At 43.1% G+C, this 18,296-nt stretch overlaps 1 protein-coding gene across 1 annotated transcript in view; it reads right to left on the bottom strand.

The window, feature by feature from the left end:
- Positions 1–17,912, bottom strand: part of CSMD1 (CUB and Sushi multiple domains 1) — a 1,197,588-nt gene extending 1,179,676 nt beyond the window's left edge. Inside the window, exon 1 of the mRNA XM_074581652.1 lies at positions 17,417–17,912. Within this exon, the coding sequence (XP_074437753.1) occupies positions 17,417–17,483 (67 nt within the window). The 5' untranslated portion in view covers positions 17,484–17,912. The remainder of the gene's footprint in view (positions 1–17,416) is intronic.
- Between the last annotated feature and the right edge of the window lie 384 nt (positions 17,913–18,296).

Genomic DNA, 18,296 nt, shown 5'->3' with positions numbered 1-18,296 from the left:
ACTCCGCTATTTCAGAAATCCCTAGTTGGAGTTCAAGGTCATGGACTTGAGCTGGGTTAGGGTGAAGTACTTCAGACATGACATCTTCCTGTGTGGTAGCAGCTCGCCGTGAATGCTGCACTCATAAACAAAGGCAATGTTTTTTACATGATTAGAAAAGTGGAGGAAACATGAAGAACGGTGAAAGGTAACTATGGGATTACCTTCACAAGAGATTCAAATGACTGCAATTCTCTCTCAGACAGAAATACACACGTGTATTTACACTATATTCATTACTATGGTAACTGGGCACCTTAATACACACAAATCCAAATGGGAGCGTTATACCTAGACCTAATTTTTTTCATCTCTTCAATATCAGTGATGATGTCAACAGAGATGAAGCAGATACCTCATTAGTTAAGTGGCACTGCAAACTTTGTACTAGAAGAAAAAAAATATTTTGCCTAGGTCTTAAATAAATACAAACCAGAGGACAACTCACACAATCCCCCTGATAATAGCATAGCTCTCTCTGTAAGATTTCTTCATAGATTTTATTTGAAGGATATAACATGCTGATTGTTAAGGCCCTAATGATAAAAGCTATTGATTCTTTCCTGAAATGAACTGAAAATAGATACTGTAGCACCTATCTTTTAGGTGCTTCCTGGCAAATGAACCCCAGAGCAGTAGTCCAGGCAGACTACTTACAGTTCCACTTTTCATAGAATAGTTGAATATTCACTGAGCAAGACAGAAACCCAACCGGGAGCACGACTCTGATGTGGCGAGTAATGCTCTCCATGTAAGAAGGGACCAGTAGGAGTTCAGTTACTGTTCCAGCAGCTTTTTAAATATTTTATATTGAGTTCCCTTAAGCAAGGTTTGGAACCCAAACCTTCTAGCTCCAAAGGAAACTTTAACAGGAAATCTCCACGGCACCAACAGGGGAGAGCCTAGGGCTGTCACAGTATATGCCAGAAAAAAAGGATGAGACAGGCTTTAAGTTTCTCAGGGAAGAGGAAGCTGAATGTAGATATTTCACCATCTAGCTAAGTGCTCCAACTGTTAAATTACTCTCTCTACTGTGGGAAAATGAGAAGACACCACTTCCACCCCCAGAAATATCTTATGTAAGGCCAAAGCTAGCAGGTGCACTTAAAGAAAGCCTAGCAGTTTTATCCCTATGGACGAACGTCTATATTGAAGATTACAACGACTGTTCAATAAGAGTCCTATACAAATTGACAGTACGCAACCATTTTGAGTATGACCAGAAATGTAATTTTAGGTTCAAAGGAAATTTTCTAATGAAAAATAGGCATGTGTAAATTTGGGTGTTTCTGGGGTTAACATAGCCATTGAGTGGTAGTTCAGTAATCTAAGTACTAGATGTAAATATCTTCACAATAAAGGGAGACCTTGATGCTTAAATTCTTCTGTGTGTTTATTTACCGCTGAGCGTCCTCAGCATCCATGAAATTAATTAGGAAATTAAGAGTTCAGCACATCTCAGATCTAGCTCTTGAATTAATAAGTTATATTATATTGCATTAGAATGATCAGCGGTTTTTATTTTCTGAAATTTTCAGGTACATATGCTATACCAACCAAACATTATTCTAGGCAGAGAGAAGACGGACACTGAAGGATTATGCCAGCAACGTAACAATAAGGAATGTTATAGTTTATCAACAAAATATCTTTAAATAATTTTCTCTGTAGAAACACTATTCTACTAATTCCAGCAACTAAATGTACACGCCATCTGATCCTTTGATGAAAGCAGCTGAGATATTCTACATGGCGTTTTTTCTCATGGTCAAGTGAGTAATTCTTAAAAGAGGCAAGCTCAATATATAAATACAGGACTACGCAAATTTTTATGTCATCCCAAATCAGCTTTAAAGTATTGTTACCTAAAATGAGCAATTACATTTTAGTTAAACACCATATTTATTTGTAAACTTTATGTGCTTTTTGATCAGAATCCTTAGCTGTTCATACATTTTCTCATTTTAATAAAGGTTTGATTTTTTTCCTAATCAAGCAGAAAACAAAACTTGCTTGAAAAATAATTCTGTTATCCCATTAAAACAGTCCTACTCAAAGGCCAGCAGGAGCAGGGAAGTGATCGTGCCTCTGTACTCGGCACTGGTGAGGCCTCACCTCGAGTGCTGTGTTCAGTTCTGGGCCCCTCTGTACAAGAGGGACATTGAAGTGCTGGAGCGTGTCCAGAGGAGAGCTACCAGGCTGGTGAGGGGTCTGGAGACCAGGTCATATGAGGAGAGGCTGAGGGAGCTGGGCATGTTTAGCTTGGAGAAGAGGAGGCTGAGGGGAGACCTCATTGCCCTCTACAACTACCTGAAAGGAGGTTGGAGAGAGGTGGGCGTTGGCCTCTTCTCCCGGGTGAATAAGGACAGGACCAGAGGAAATGGTCTGAAGCTGCAGCAGGGGAGGTTTAGATTAGGTATTAGGAAGAATTCCTTTACTGAAAGAGTGGTCAGGCACTGGAACAGCCTGCCCAGGGAGGTGGTTGAGTCACCATCCCTAGAGGTATTTAAGAAACATCTAGATGTGGCACTTCAGGGCATGCTCTAGTGGCAGAGATTGTAGGGGGTTTTTTTTGTGTGTGTGTATGGTTGCACTCAATGACCTCAAAGGTCCTTTTCAACCATGAAGATTCTATGAACTCAATCTTTCCCTTGTCTCGCTGGAAATTTAGATTGCAGTACGTCAGATATATTACATCTTTTTTGGATGTAGTCCTTTTCCAGTCATCTTTATGAAACCTGTGTTCTTGTCAGTTCTCAAAAGCCAAGGAAAGATTTTTTTGCACGGAACAGGAGTAATTAATGCCTTCCTTTCCTGAATAGATTCTATCAAGAAATATTCAGAAATTTCTCTTTTATGAAAATGAAATAGAGCCATTCAGAATGAAGGTGTAAGAACAGTCATGGGAGACTTGATAACATTAAAAACATTCTGTTTTTTTTCTATCTCATGCTACTCTTATTCATAATGGTCAGCTATGTTTTTGCTGATTATTTAGTTGCATCGCTTTGGTTTGGTTTTATGATGCTGATAGGCTTTTCTAGAGATGGTCCTGAGAGGAAGCGGTAGAATAAAGGGGAAGGGCAGAATTTGTACATCCTATTCAGAGCCAGCTTAAACACATGTAGGAAGGCTGCTCTCTTAGGGAACAAGAGAAGTAATTCTTTTTCAGACAGTGACAAATTTTCTAACATGAAACTAAAACCAGAAACCTATGGATTGGAGCTCATGGAATATCTTGCATGTTTTAAGGTTTGAGAAAAGCCTCTATCTAGGGCAGAATTTTCAATGTTTTGGTAGGGGGCTTTTTTTGCAATTTGTTCTAGATCTGGGTCTTGGGAGGGGGAAAACTGGTTGATTTGGGAGGATGACATAGTTTCAACATTCTCACTATAATGGACCTCTTCCCAAACCTTCTCTAATAGGAATTCTTGCAGTGTTTCCCTAATTGCGGCAGAAACCAACTCCTCCACCAGATCCCATCATTAAAGTTTGTCACAACCCCCACCAGTTTTCACCGGACTTTTTGTTTATTGTCCCAGGAAAGAGAACACCATCAAGATATGACTTGTGACCAGTGATACACTGGACTACAGAGGGCCAAATGGCATATATGCAAGATGAAGCTACTATATGTGCATTTAATATTATCAATGAGCTACTAACACACTCCATGGAAGTCAATGTCAGTGGGAGAAGAGATCACTAAGAACCTGGTTTGCCATATTCATTTCTTACCAGGACCTAACTTTCTAAGCATTTTCTCTGCTGTCCCTCCAGAAATCTATTACAGGGCAAAATGTTGAACATCACTGTCATTCAGATGGTCACCATGCACAGTCTTTATTACTTATTGGAAAGCAAACAATCAAAATATTATTAATGAGAATAAAAACTAGGTAATGAGATGGTGGGATAGAGGGAAGTGGCTGTTTGTAATGAAGAGGAGACTATTATTCTTTCAAGTGCATCAGCAACACTGACAACAACATCACGATTGTTAAAAAATACGAGAAATGCATTTGGGAATCATACATTAGTATTACTTGAAGTTAGTGAATAGAAATCTGGAATTTATTCGGTGTACATGAGAAAAGTATGTATTTTACAGATTCACTTCACCCCTTCCTATCTATTAGCTGCAAAGTTCTGTGCAGGATGAAGTATTTCCTAAGAGCTGGAAGTGTTCAGGGAAATGAGCAGGTAGAAGCTTCAAAACAAGCAAAATGCAGTGCTTTTCTGCACAGCAGGAATGAAACTGTAAAACAGATTGTCAGAAAATAGTGTGGTAGTCTGAATTATGAATAGGTTCAAGAACAGATACATGAAGGTTAAATTTGTTGATGGATGTTGAACATAGATGCAACCTCTGGCTAAGAGTTCCCTAAACTGGCCAGAGGCTGCTAAAATGTAAGGCTGTCTATATCTTGTTTCCTGCAATTTTTTCTATGGATTTGCTAATGGCCATTGTCAGAGGTTATTTTGATCTGATTTGATGTGATGCTTTTTGCATTTTTAAACATGTGAAGACTGCAACTTAACCAAATTCATGGGACTTGCACAAAATCTGGGCACAGCTTATGTCCCTGACTTAGCTCTTAAGAGTGCCCTGTGCCCATCTTCAGCCTTTGTGCTGGTTGCTCCCAGTGCAGGAGTCATCACAGAATAGACCCTGGGCACTGTCCTCCATGGGAATGTTAAACAGCTACTTTGGAGCATAACAAAGAAGGTATCTTATACTCCTTCAGCAGAAGTGGAAATTACAGAGTGACTGGAACAAGAAAGATACGGTCTGTAAAAGGAAAATTTTAAAGAAACAGTAAGGGGAAAGGAAAGATAAATAGTGTTTAATGTGGCAAATCTGATGGTGCCAGCTCTGCCGGTCCTACAAGCTATTATTTTCAGCACATCAGCGTGAAGCCTGTGTATCAGCTTAGCAACAGAACTGCCATGCCCATGAGGGCAGCAGGCGTTATTTATCAGACCTGCACAATCATGGCACCAGGGCTTCCACCGAGTGCACTTCTGAATGCACTTCCCAGCAGACATTTCAAGTTTTGAATGGTATTACCCATTCTGCTCAGTAAGACTACACCAGTATGCCTGTGTTACTGGAGAGAGTAAGGGAAGGTGATTATGCATTGCTCTTCAGTAACACAAATCCCGGTAATGGAGATCAGAAAAAAATTTGAACAATTATTGATAGGTGCGAGTGAACTAATCTGGGCTATGTCCCCTGTAAAATACAGGGCAACATGAAGCTGCTGTGGGCTAAGTTTCAGAAGATAAGGTTTTTTGCTAGATTCTGGTCATGCAGGAAAGAACATTTCCCAGACCTGACTTTGCTTTCACAATGTTGTCCATGTTGTCCATTTCATTTTCTCTATCTTCATATAATCTTTTGTTTGATGAGTCCCTATACTCTAGGATTTACCATAAAGAAAATTAATAAATCACACTATATGCATGTCACGGCCTAACAAACTTCCACTTGAAGAATAAATACAATAATAGACAAAATACTCTAGAAAATAATTGAATGGACGAAGGCAAATGATGAGAGTAAGGATTGCTTTCAAAAAATAAAATAGTCCTGACTGAAAGCCCCATTACATGCTGTCATGCTTTTCATATGTAACTTCTTTTTTGACATAGCTTATCTTCCTTAGTTGTACTATAGGAGAGTGCATCAATGAAATATGAGAATGATTTCCACCGGCTGCCTATGCTGTGCTCTGTGCTGAATGCCCGTCCCTCACCTGACAGTCTCTGTCACCACATTATTTTTTCACAGTGGGCAGTATATTATCTTTCTAGTGTCAAAGAGTAGTTTCTTTTTTTTTAATTGATTTTTTTCCCCCAGGGGACCTGATCCTCATGCACATCGCTCTTTTGGAATACTACCTAGACAACAGTGGCATGACTGAGTAGATCTGAGAGGCAAACTACTGTTGAGACAGTTGCACAAAACGCTTCTCTTTACAAAACTGTGCCTGAAAGTACCAGTGCGATGTGACAAAGCACATTCAAAACATATGCAGAAATCTATCCATCCTGCAAATATGGTCTGCAGAGCAATGCACAGTAATGCCAAAAGAAGCTTGGTGTTTATCTTACAGTGGTAAAACTGGGTAGATAACATTTTTCCACTAGAGCCTGCCTCACCCCTTACAAACAGCCTATTTCTTGGAAAGAAAAATGGAGCCCCAAGGAACTGCAATTAGTCACCATCAATGTGGGATAAATGTAAAAATGATGAATACTCACAGAGGAAATAAAGTGGAGGTGGAACTGATTGTTTTTAATTCTGGGCCAGGACAACAGCCTCCATTATCCAATAGAGCCAGTAGTCTATGAGTTGGCTTCACTCCAAATTCTGATTTGCTGCTGCTTTTAATGTTTGCTTTGCAATCACAAACATTTTGTTCCAGGGTACATCAGATCCAGTGTTTTTTTTAATACGCAGAATAACTTAAGTACAACAGTTTTAAAGAAAAACAAACCACAACTTCCCTTGGGGAATCTCTCCTTCCTAAAAAAGTAACACAAAAATTCTAGATTTGGAAACTTTGCTTAATTCAGATATTACCTAGGAGATAACAGTAGTAAATGCTGTATATTGCTGTCTATCCATTCTCTTTACAGCACTATATTACATTCAGATTATGATGATTCTCAAGTGTAAAAGTAAGTACAGTACAAATTCCTTGATACTCAAAAGTGCTGAGATCTGCACTTTTCTCTTACAGCAGTAGGAACTGCAAATATTTGGCACTCCTGAAAAGAAAGTAAAAATACAAATCTAGGCTCTTGACAGTAAGCAGTACCTTCTGTTGCCTCCCCAGCATCCTTGAACTTGACACTAAAACTTGTTTTGCAGGTAAAATGACCTCAGACAGATGCTTTTATTGTTCAGTATGTACATGTTCTTTTATTCAATAAATGGATGTCCTCTTCCACCAGATATTATGGAAAAATAAGGTAGTTTTTCATGTTGAATGCGTATGACCCGATGTATCATAAGTGTATTCCATCCACAAATCTGTTTCTTTATCAAATATTCATGTAACTAAGTACCACTTTACCTTAACACTGTTTGTAGATACACAGAGGTGCATTACCCAGTAAAGTGGACTTATAAAGTCAGTAAGGTAAGACAGAAATAAAGATTTCTCTACAACATAAAATCTTGAGGACCATCTTAGAGTCCTTACTCTGTCAACTCCCACTCTGAAGAGAAGGGGATAGAAAGGCTTGCAAAAATCAACTGTGCTTGTAGAAGTTGAAATTATTGTGGTCCCAATTAGCTTGAGAATAAAACGGCTAGTACTTTAAAGAAGATGCAGAAAGCTAACTGAAAGCAGACTCCGGTTCAGTCACCTTATCCAGTATACAGAAATTAGAGATCTGGACTTACCATTTCTAGCAACAGAAACTTGGATTTATGGACACAGCAAGAAACAACACTAAAAAAAAAATCAATTAGGCATCTCTGTTTAAAGAGAACTAATAATTTGAGTATATATGAAAAAAAGGAAAACTGAATTCACTTTGACAAAACAACTTCTCAATTTTCCTTCTAATGTGATATGACTCATCTCAAATCCATTGCAAAGTGGTAAACAAACTACAGCAACTCAGTAGCCATCATCTGCCAGGAACATTTTAAAAAGAAAACTATTACTGAACTACTTTTCTTGTTTTCTATACAGAGAAACTTATTTTCCCAGCAGAAACAGCACTTCATGTTATCTTCTTTTCTTTTACTGTTCTTCCTTCACTGCTAACAGCCACCTAAGAAATAGCTCTTTAAGACAGCAATTTATTTCTTAAGAATTAAATTAAAGTAGTTTGGATTAGTTTTATGTATTTTCAAAACAATCCATTTCATTTAAAACAAATCAAAAGAGGGAAGTTCAGTTTGGTTAGTAATAGCATTGTATATGGGAAGTATCTTGGATAGTAACTTAAATATGTGGACAACAGCCTTTTGATTTTATTCCTCATTCATTGAACTGATTTTACAATTACAAAAATAAAATGATTAGTCCTTCTTTGTTCTATAATCCTTCTGTAATCTAATTTCCTCAAAATAGCTGCAAGATAAAATATTGTCATGAAGATCAAAATGACAACTATAAGCTGGCCTCTCCACTCTTCATTATCCATTATTGGGTTTATGACTATTTATTATTATCATATAGCTAATAAACAAAATCTAAATCACTCGATAATGCACCTGAAGTCAGCTTCTCTGCTGGTGTAAATCAACAGAGGTCCATGAAGAGTGTTTCATTATGTTATATTTTTTGCAATAGCTCTTGCTTGTAGATTTTAAAATCTTTTGGGTCAGCCCACTCACTGTGTTAAATGATCCTAAATTCAAAGAGAGCAACTTCAATTTCCAAAATATTCCCTGATTCATTGCTTTAAAGAAATGACTTTGGAGCTTCTCAAGAGTTGACAGGAAAAATCTCAATTGTCATGGCAACATGAGTTGAAGAAATCCTCCTTTGCTCTTTGCATAGATCATCTCCACGCTATCAGTCTGTTTACTAAGTGTTGCTAAAGAAGGCAATTAAAGGTTAATCTCTCCTCAGAACCAAATACATTATATAACTAGTAAAAGTCAGTAGAGTGAGGTACGCTTCAGATAGGTCAAAAAATTTGAGGCATCGTGTATCTTTAATGTAAACGGCATTTTGCTGATTGTTTGCATAACATTTCATATTAATATTAATATTAACTACGCATTGGAATTTTCTTTATTAGAATTAGATTTGTTCCAGCATGCTTGTTTTAATGCAAGTTCTCTGTGTGGTATGTGGCTATAATAAAGGCCACATTCAAAGTCCATTGAGGTTAATGGGATTTATATTTTTTCTCCTGTGAGTTCCCCAGCCTTTGGATCAGGTCCTAATGGGTCAGAATCTGACACACAGCAACCCAAACTGTTCAGCTGTAGGTTAGAGTCTATGTCCAACATACCTAGTTCTGCATAGCAGAACACTTTCTCTCTACAAACTGGCAGATTTGTTTCAAGATAACCACATTATGTACCTAGGAAAATTTCAGCATTTGCATGTATGTTAATTAAATACCATGATAAAACCTCCTAGGTTTCACAGGACAGCAAGATAGACATGGCGAAGTACAGCTCATGATCAAAATGCTACTACTGGTGCCATTGTTGACTTCTATTAACACTGCATTCTTCAGTGTTAGAGACACTGCAAACAATGGGCCAAAATGGGCGCTGGGGAGATTTATGTGCTAAGATGAAGAAAAAATTAATTTAATTTCTCAAGAGAGATGCCTACAAATGCAGAGGGTCACAGATTGTGGTATTACCATTTGCTTGATTGTACCGAGGTTCTAAAAGTGAATTATAAAACAGCTTTTTCCCCCCAAAAAATGCCTGGTATGACTCAATCTATGTATTATAAGAAACATCAGCAGGATACCAATAGAGAATCTGGCTGCTGGGGCAAAGCTAAAATAGTGTACTTAGTCACTTGGAAGGAGTCATATTCTGCATTGATATCCCACAGACATTAGTGAGAACAGTGTGATTTGTCATGACCATTTGTTTCACAACCAGAAGCATGTAAAATTAGTCTAAAAATAAGTTAAATCACTTTGCTTTTTTTTTTTTTATTTCATTTTATCAAAATGGCCTTTTCAAAAACTTCAGTGGTGTGCGAGAAGCGTTGCTCTTTTTTTCCTTTTTTCTTATCGACACAGCCACCTGTGCTCTTTTTCTAAGGTTCAGGGCAAGGCAGGTTCCACGACCTCACGTGTATTCCCGGGCTATATAGCAGCTTGCTTCCCAACATCAGCAGCTGCTTCCTGACAAAATCACTTCCCTGTTCCTTGCACTTCCAGCTGTGTTGCACACCGGCAGTCAGACGTGGGTCCCAAGCTTCAGCTGAATCCGTGTTACGTGCACCAGGAGCTCAGACTAAACCCTGGTTGTAGAGAGATGGGGGCTGACCTCTTCTCCCTGGTGACAAGTGATAGGACGAGGGGAAACGGGTTCAAGTTACATCAGGGGAGGTTTAGATTAGATATTAGGAGACATTTTTTCACTGAAAGGGTTATTAAACATTGGAATAGGCTGCCCAGGGAGGTGGTGGATTCACCATCTCTGGAGGTGTTTAAAAAAAGGGTAGATGGGGCACTGAGGGACATGGTTTAGAAGTGGCTCTTGTCAGGGTAGGCTAAAGGTTGGACTCAATGATCTTAAAGGTCCCTTCCAACCTCAACAATTCTATGATTCTATGATTCTAAGTTCTAGCTCAAGCACGATGCCCAAAGCCAAGCCTAAGCTCTCATTCCTGGATTCTGGATATAGTAGGCAAAGTGAGCCAAGCTCCTCCTTCCGTTTCAGCAGCAGGCATGGCAAGCCCAGTGAAGATGTTTTAAATCCAAGCTACAGCTGGGCCATTATTTCAAAAAGAAAATATCCTGGTTATGCTCCCCAGTGCATTCAAGCCCACCCTTGAACCTGAGCTTCAAATGCAGCGCAAGGCCGGCTGCACTTTTGTTCCCAGTGTACTCTACGTCACTGGTGTTTCAGCACCAGCTTAAGCAAAATATAAGTTTGAATATTTATTTTCTCTTGGGTTTTGTACATGAACACAATATGGCCAGTAATAGAGATCAAAGGAAGTAAACAATGATTTATGAAGTATTCTATCATGGCTATATTTGATCTGCGAATCATAGGATGAGGAAAAGATACATCCCTAGCCCCAGATTTGCTCTCTGACAAATGTCCAGGGTTTGCTGCAAACAATGCAATTGTAAAAACATTTCAGTAAAAACAATCACCTCCGATATAGGTTTAGAAATGGCTGTCTAATAAAAAAGACAAGGAAAACTTTCAGACAAGAAATAGGACAAAGTCATTGCCTTGAAATTGAGAATAAGGTGTGAAGCAAGTACTGCAAAATGTAATTTTAAAATGCTGACCGTATTTTATGCAAGTTTGCAAAACAAACCCTGCACACAAAGTTTTATTCATTGCTATTTATTCAGCTCTGTATCAGCTGCAGTGCTGCAAACGTTTCTTTTGGAAAACCACTGTACAACGGAGACATGAATGCAGAACATGATTCTGTACTTCAGTATCCATGGGATACTGTAAGAGAGACATAAAACATCCAAAGACTAAAATAATACTAGGTTTCTCTGTATATTGTCCTTCATAATTTCTTTAAGGAAAAAGCAGAGAAAAAAAAGGGAAAGGTAGAAGTCAGGTAAAACCATGCTTGGAGATACCACAGATACCGTTTAAAGCCAAATTGCTTCCGTAAATATATAAATCATTTTAATATTATCAAGGCTGATTGCTCAGATTCATCCAGTTTTCCCTTTTTTCAGTCATACATGGATGTAAACATTGTCAGAAGTTCTCAGCCACGAGAACTCAGGTTAAACAGAGTCTGGCTCCACTATTCAGCTGCAGCACCTACCGCGTCTGCCTTATTCAGACTAGCAATCTTTTCAAAATTGACCAATCCAGCTACTGCTGAAAGAAATAGAAATTTCAGTCTCCACTGCAGCAGAACAGGGCCCTCACAACTGTCCAAGTTACCTTTTACTTGAAAGTGATGAGTCAAAAAATGAAGTTGAAAGAGGTGGAATCACTATTTCAGAATATGCACGAATGTATTGTTAACATGCATAATTTAATATTTATAAAGCTGTAACAAACTGTGATTAATTTTTATACTGGAAATTACTATAATTGCAAGAAACTGTGATTTTATTTTTTTGCTTATCTTTTGCTAAAAGCAAATCATTGATGATAATCTGATTAATCAAGAGGAATTCTGGTTAATCATCAGCAATATAAGAGTGATTAAATCTTGCTCTGCCCTTTTAACTGAATGTGCCCTCCAGGTAAAACGCTGTCATTTTCTTTCTTTTTTTTTTTTTTAATGAGTAAGAAATGCAGAAAAAGTGATCATCTCTAAGCAAGTAAGACTTGTTATTGGCAATAAGATGCAGTATTACTCTTGTAACAGTTTTCAGTGCATACTTGCCTCCATTTACCGTTCAATTACTAAATGCAGGCAACTGATAATTGTTTCCTTTGTGTGTCAATGTAACATTAGCAATAATCCAAGTAATTTGTTTAAGCAGTTATTCCGTTGAGACATGCTTATAACAAATACAGTGTAGATCTTCTTAAATGCAATAGAAATGTCATATAGTGAAGTCTTTCATCTAGCCAGAACAAAGATGTGTGAGGACAAAGTAAGATCTCGTGGCTTTCCTCAGGCATTAATGGCATTTTTCCCATTTCAAAAGTTACTGGTTGATAAAAATGGTTTAAAGGAAATTGCAACTGACGTAGAAAAGTAAAATATCTACGTAAAAGAAAGTGATTCATACACATTAGGAGAATTTCCATATGATTCTCATTCTTTGTTCACTGCAGAAATTGGAAGAATATCCAATTTAGCTCAGTCTAATCTGGCTAATTTTGCAGCCATATGGAGAACTAGAGGCCCGATTCTTATTCGGTGACCCTGATTTAAACCCAGTCGCATGCTTGAGGTTTATTAGAGATCATGCCTCATACTTACGCTACTGCTTCGATGGATTGCATAGTTAAACCAGCAATTCCCCTTCCCACACTGCATCCCTCTGCTGGTTACAGGCAGCCCGGCACCACACTGCAATATCTGTCCTTACACTTAAGGCTGTTTACTAGCAGAATAACGTCATCACGGTCAAAGAGACATGACAGTTCAATACAGATTTGAGGAAAATGAAATTACATCTTATCTTTAAATTCACTGGAGGTTTTATACAGTCACACTACTAAGCAGTTACTTCTCCGAGGAAAGTTCAATGTGGCAGTGTACAGATGACGCGTCTTGAAATCGGTGGTCCCTAGGGTTTTTCAGCCTTCTTAGAGAGTATGGTAAATCTTGAATGCATTGGTTTCTGTTAAAAATATTTACAGTTTCAGAGTGTTCCCAATTTGGTAGGGCCAAAGTTTTCATGAATGTAAACAGTATTGAGGCCAAAGTTCCATAGATGACTTCTAAAAACTTGCATATATCAATGCATATGTAAGAACACCACATAATGAGTAATAATAAGATAAAGAGCTAGATTCCATATTTGTGTAGAAAAAGCTGTCTGCAGGGAAAAAAAAGACAACTGCACACCCCCCCCAAAGAAAAACCACCATGCCTGACCAAAATCATACGTGTCTGTATAAAGGGACATGGGAGTGACAGTCAGAAAATAAAGGTAAAAAAATCTTCATCGTGGTTCCTATCTATACAGATCACAGACAGTGCTGAAGCACCCTCACAGATTTCAATACATCCTGAAGTTCATGTGTGCTCACGCCCTGATGCGCTCATACACCATCTCCAGTTCCTCACACCAGCATCCTGTTCCACACACAACACAGAAACTGATAACCTTGTACTGGCGGGATTTCAAATGTCATCTATGCATTCAAAGGTCCAAAATGAGTGTCTGGGGAGTCTTTGTTGAACTGATATGCTCTCCACTACATTATATTCAAATTGACCATATTTCCTATTCGCAGACAAGAGCTGAGGACATTATATACACATCTTGATGGCAATTTGGGAAAGATACAGATTTTACCAAAAAGTAAATGCGTTTTTACATTAAAATATTATTTTAATGTAATGACTATTCTCTTTTCTGTCTTTCTATGGCCAGTTCGTCACTGAGCTGGGGGATGGGGAATGCATCCATCAAATACTTGGTTTTGCAGCTGGGTATTCAACACCTAGCTCTGCTGTTCTTTTAAAAAATCCTTTTTTTCAGCTCATTTTCCCTAGAATTGCTTTAGTCTTCTCTGGAAGAGAATGGAGCCTCTCTAGAGAGACCAGCTTCACAGTTTTAGAAACACTGCTTTGGAGAGAGAAAATACATGACTTTAAAAGAGACAAACACTCTCAGTCCAACAGGAGTAGGCCTTAAACATCGTGGTAACTTTGTGTGATGTAGTCATAGCAATCATTTTGACAAAGTGATAGCAGCAAGCAGAGGGTACATAAAATGTTTTGGGGTTTATTTCTTTTTCTTTCTTTTTTTTTTAAAAACAAAATCCTAAGCTGTAGATGTGTGAGTCCTTTCACTGTTTGGATTCAATTTAAGAACAGAAATGTTTTCCCGTTGTTATTTCCATTAATCTGAATGATACCTCTGTGCATAAGCCTGCTTATGCACGTTTTGTTTGAGGCAATTAGGTGGTGATGAAAGTGTTGTCGTTGGTTATCTGAACAAGTCCAGGAAATGATCCTGAAAACATGTGCTGAGACAATTTTAAGTATTAAGCAATATGTATTTCTACATTGAAAATAGCTTGTCCACAGACCTCGGGTCACAGCAAAAAGATATTTTAATTTTTAATCTTGAATTTTAGCCCGAATTCAGTCTAAATCTACCATTTGTTCCCTAGCAGTATGAATTTTTACAGAAATGATACTGACGTGTTTTGCGTTTCAGGCAAATCAACAGTTTTTTATGTTTGCTTTTGCTAGGGTATAACCTACCAGAATTAGCGAATGGCTCTATAAACAAGCCCATCTTAACATGCAGAGCCAAACACTGTGCTGCCTGTCTTGTTGAAGCGTAATTGCTATGATAGGGTAGTTTCTGGGAAAGTGGTTCCTTTAAATGACTCCATACTAATTTCCCTTGATGGTTAAAGCATAATGGACAGGGAAGAATCCCCCAAATGTTTTCCAAAATACTAAGATGCATCAGTCAGGCAAAACGAGTCCAAAGAAATTCATAAAACTGCACCTCAAGTCTATCACAATGAACGATGATGCATGTTCATTTTCGCCCTTTATTGCCCCTTTAAAAAGTTACAGAAAATGGCACAGCAAGAAAGGGTTTGCATTTCATTTCATAACAAGGAGCAATGTGGAAAGCAGCCCACCTCTCATTCTACTAAAAGATAACAGAACGCCTGTGGCAATGCCTCCAGAAATTCAGCACTTTTTTTTTTTTTCCTTATAAAACCCCCAAACCAACCAAAACCGGGGTGAATTCCTGTTACAGTGACTACCAAATGATTCGACTACTAAGGTATTGGTAAAACAAAGAGTTCTGGGGATTTATTCATCAAAATTGTACGCTCTCCTGAAAGCCTAGGCTCTTCATGTTACTAAGGAAGGAGTTCTTTCGCTCTCTAAACTATAAACGTAATTTTAGCCTCAGGATTACATTTGACTAAATATAGATACCTGTGCTCGATTGCCTGGGAGGGTAAATGGGAAAGAATTATGTCAAATGTCCCCGCTGGTTCCCCTTCTACCTGTTGTTTGACTTCAATATTAAGTCAGTTTGTAGCCTTTAAGTAGGTGTGTTGCTGCTCCACATTAAGCGAGGTATAATTGCATTCTGCAGAGCAGCATCAGAGGCAGTGCCCAAATGTTCCTGGCAAAGCCTTTGTATGTAAGCAAAACACGTCGGATCTCCGCTGAATAACCATGATCCAGCCTCCAGCTTTTCATATGTGCTGTCAGCCATGAAAAGAAAACACTTAAATGTCAAACGACAGAACCAGCTACAGTGTATTTAACAAATGAGTCGCGGGTGTCGGCCCGCGCCCGGCCGCGGCTGCGGCTCGTCCCGGGGCGCCGGGGCTCAGCTCCGCCGCCCGGCCCGGGGCTCCCCCTGCCCGGGGCAGCGCCGGCGCTCCCGGCATCTGTGAGGGCTGGGGGCGGCTGCCAAGCCCCCCCGCGGGTGGGGGGGACCGCGGCACCGGAGGGCGGTGATGCGGGGCGGGGTGGGGGGGTGTGTGTGTGTGTTGGGGGGGGGATGCTGGAAGTTTGGGCAGGGCGGCCACGCCAAGCAGCCCCCGCCCGCCCCCCCCGGCTGTGTGTGCCGCCGAGCGCAGCTCCGTCTCCGGGAGCCGCCCGTTTCACAGCCCAGGAAACCCGGGCTCCCTCTCACCGCCCCCCGCCCCGCGACCCCTTTCCCACGGAGACAGAGCGACCGGGAGCAGCCGGGCGGCGCTGCCCGGTGAACCGAGGCAGCGGCAAGATCCGGGCAGAGGAGCGGTGCCACCGGGCTGGAGCCGAGCTGCAGCCGCTCCTCCGGACCGGGCAAAGCTGCCGCCCGGCTGCCGGTAGATCGGGTTGGCCTTCCACCGCTTCTCCCTGCGGATCACGGCCGGAGGCTGCCGGAGGGCAGGGCACCCTGCAGTGTCGCCCGGGCGAGCGAGGGAGCCCGGCCGTGGGCACCTGCAGGACGGGGAAGGCTCCAGCCTCGCCCGCCAGCCCCGGCCACGGTCGGCTCCATCCCCCCCCCGCTCCAGCCACCCCCGCACCGAAAAAAGCAACGAGAAAAATAAAATGGTGGGAACGAGGTAAAGCGCCTTGGAAGGGTTAAGGGAGCCTCAGCCGGCACAGACCGCAAGGGGAACCGTCCTCCCGGAGGCAGGCAGAAACAGCCGGGAGCGAGGTGGGAGAAGGCAGAGGCTGTAACGGGGACAGGTGCTCAGCTGCGAGCAGCCTCCCTCTCTCTTTCTCACACACACACACGCACACACGCTCGCATCTCTCTCTCCCAGCATGAAAAAGCGCAGGGATAATGAGAGGCGAAGTGAATAATGGGGAAGCTGTTGTCTCCAGCGATGAGGCAAGTGATGGGGCTGAGGCCAGCACTGAAGTTGTGTAACCCAATTCTCCACCGTCACCCCCCTCGTTTCTCCTCCCTCCCCCCATTGATTTTAAGGAGAAACTCAGACGGGGGTGGAAGACGCTCCCCACCGCACGCCAAGCAGAGGAGCCCTCTTCCCGCCGGCACGGGCAGGCAGCTGGCGGAGGGGGACTCCGGCCCCGCATCCCCGCCTCCGCGTAACTTGCGGGGAGCGGAGCCGGCTGAAGGCAGGCGGGGGCGGCTCTCCGCGGCCACCCACTCCGCGCTCCCCCCTGAGTACGGCAAAAGCCGGGGAGGCGGGAGGAGGGGAGAGCCAAACTTGCCAGCCCGGGGACTGTCCCTCGCACGGGCAGCGAGTGCCGTTCGTGCGTGCGCGGAGAGCGAAGTGTTCCCAAACTCCGGCGCTGCCCAGGCGGCTGGATGCGCACGGCTCCTCTCCCAGCGCCGCAGCGGCTGCTGCCCAACTCCTGGGGGCTGCTTTTTCCCGGGTGAAGTGGCCGGCCGGGAAACCAGCCCTCGGGGAACACCGGCGGACCCGGCGGGAGGTGGGAGTCAGGGAGAAGGGAGACCCGGCTCGGGGAGGCTGCCGTTTCCCGGCGGAGAAACGAAACGAGGGAGCGGTAGCGGCTTAGCTGAGGGGGGGAAATCAGTGCCATAACCACAGCCTACACGAATCCAGTGCAAGAAACCCAAATCTTACCCTGAGCTGCAGTGAGGAGCCCCGCGCAGAAAACCAGCAGAGACTTGAATTTCCTCCACGCAGTCATGTCTGCAGTTATTCCACACACACACACACTCACACAAAACCCCCGGCGGCTCTTCTCGGCTGCGACCGTGTCCTCCGAGCGGCAGCGGGGCTAAGGACAGCGCCAAATAACCACCACGGGGCGAGGAGAGGCGGAGAGGAGCGGTCCGGGTCCCGAGCGCCGCGCAGCGCCCGACGCCTCCTGCAGGACTGGGCGGGCGGCTGGCTCCGCTCTGCTCATAGCATCAGTCCCGCGCCGCGGCGGGGCTGCGCCGCTCAGCGCCCGCGGAGCCCCGGCGCCGCCGGCCCGCCGCCCGCCCAGGGGAGGGGAGGGAGGGGAGGCACGCCCGGCGCCGCGGGCAGCGCGGCATCCACGGCCGCCGGCGGGGAGAGCCGGGCAGCGGCGGCGGCGGCAGGAGAGGGATGCGGGGAGTGCGAGGAAGAGGAGGAGGAGGAGGAGAAGGAGGAGGAGGGGAGAGGGAGGGAGGGATCGCGGCGAGAGCAGCGCAGGCAGCGCAGCGGAGCGGCTGCCAGCCACACGAGAAGCCGCCGCCGCCGGACTCAACCATCACTTCCCACGGAGAGGGGAAGGGGCCGGCGCTGCGCAGCCGGCGCACGACGAGTTCGCGGCCGCCCCGCTCCGCCGGACGGCCCCCGCACGGCCTCCCCCCCTCCGCCCCGACCACGTCCCCGGGGTGGGGGGGGAGGAGGGTTCCCCCCGGCCCGGTGCCCCCCGACGCGGGGAAGGGTGGCGGCTGCAGGGCTACACCTGCCCGGGGGGCTCCCGCTGCACTGCCCCGGCGCCCTGTCCCCCGGCTCTGCCCGCAGCCCGGCT

The sequence above is a fragment of the Larus michahellis genome, chromosome 3 (genome assembly GCF_964199755.1).
Source record: "Larus michahellis chromosome 3, bLarMic1.1, whole genome shotgun sequence".
In the NCBI taxonomy this organism is placed as follows: domain Eukaryota; kingdom Metazoa; phylum Chordata; class Aves; order Charadriiformes; family Laridae; genus Larus; species Larus michahellis.
This window is presented reverse-complemented; position numbering and strand designations above follow the sequence as displayed.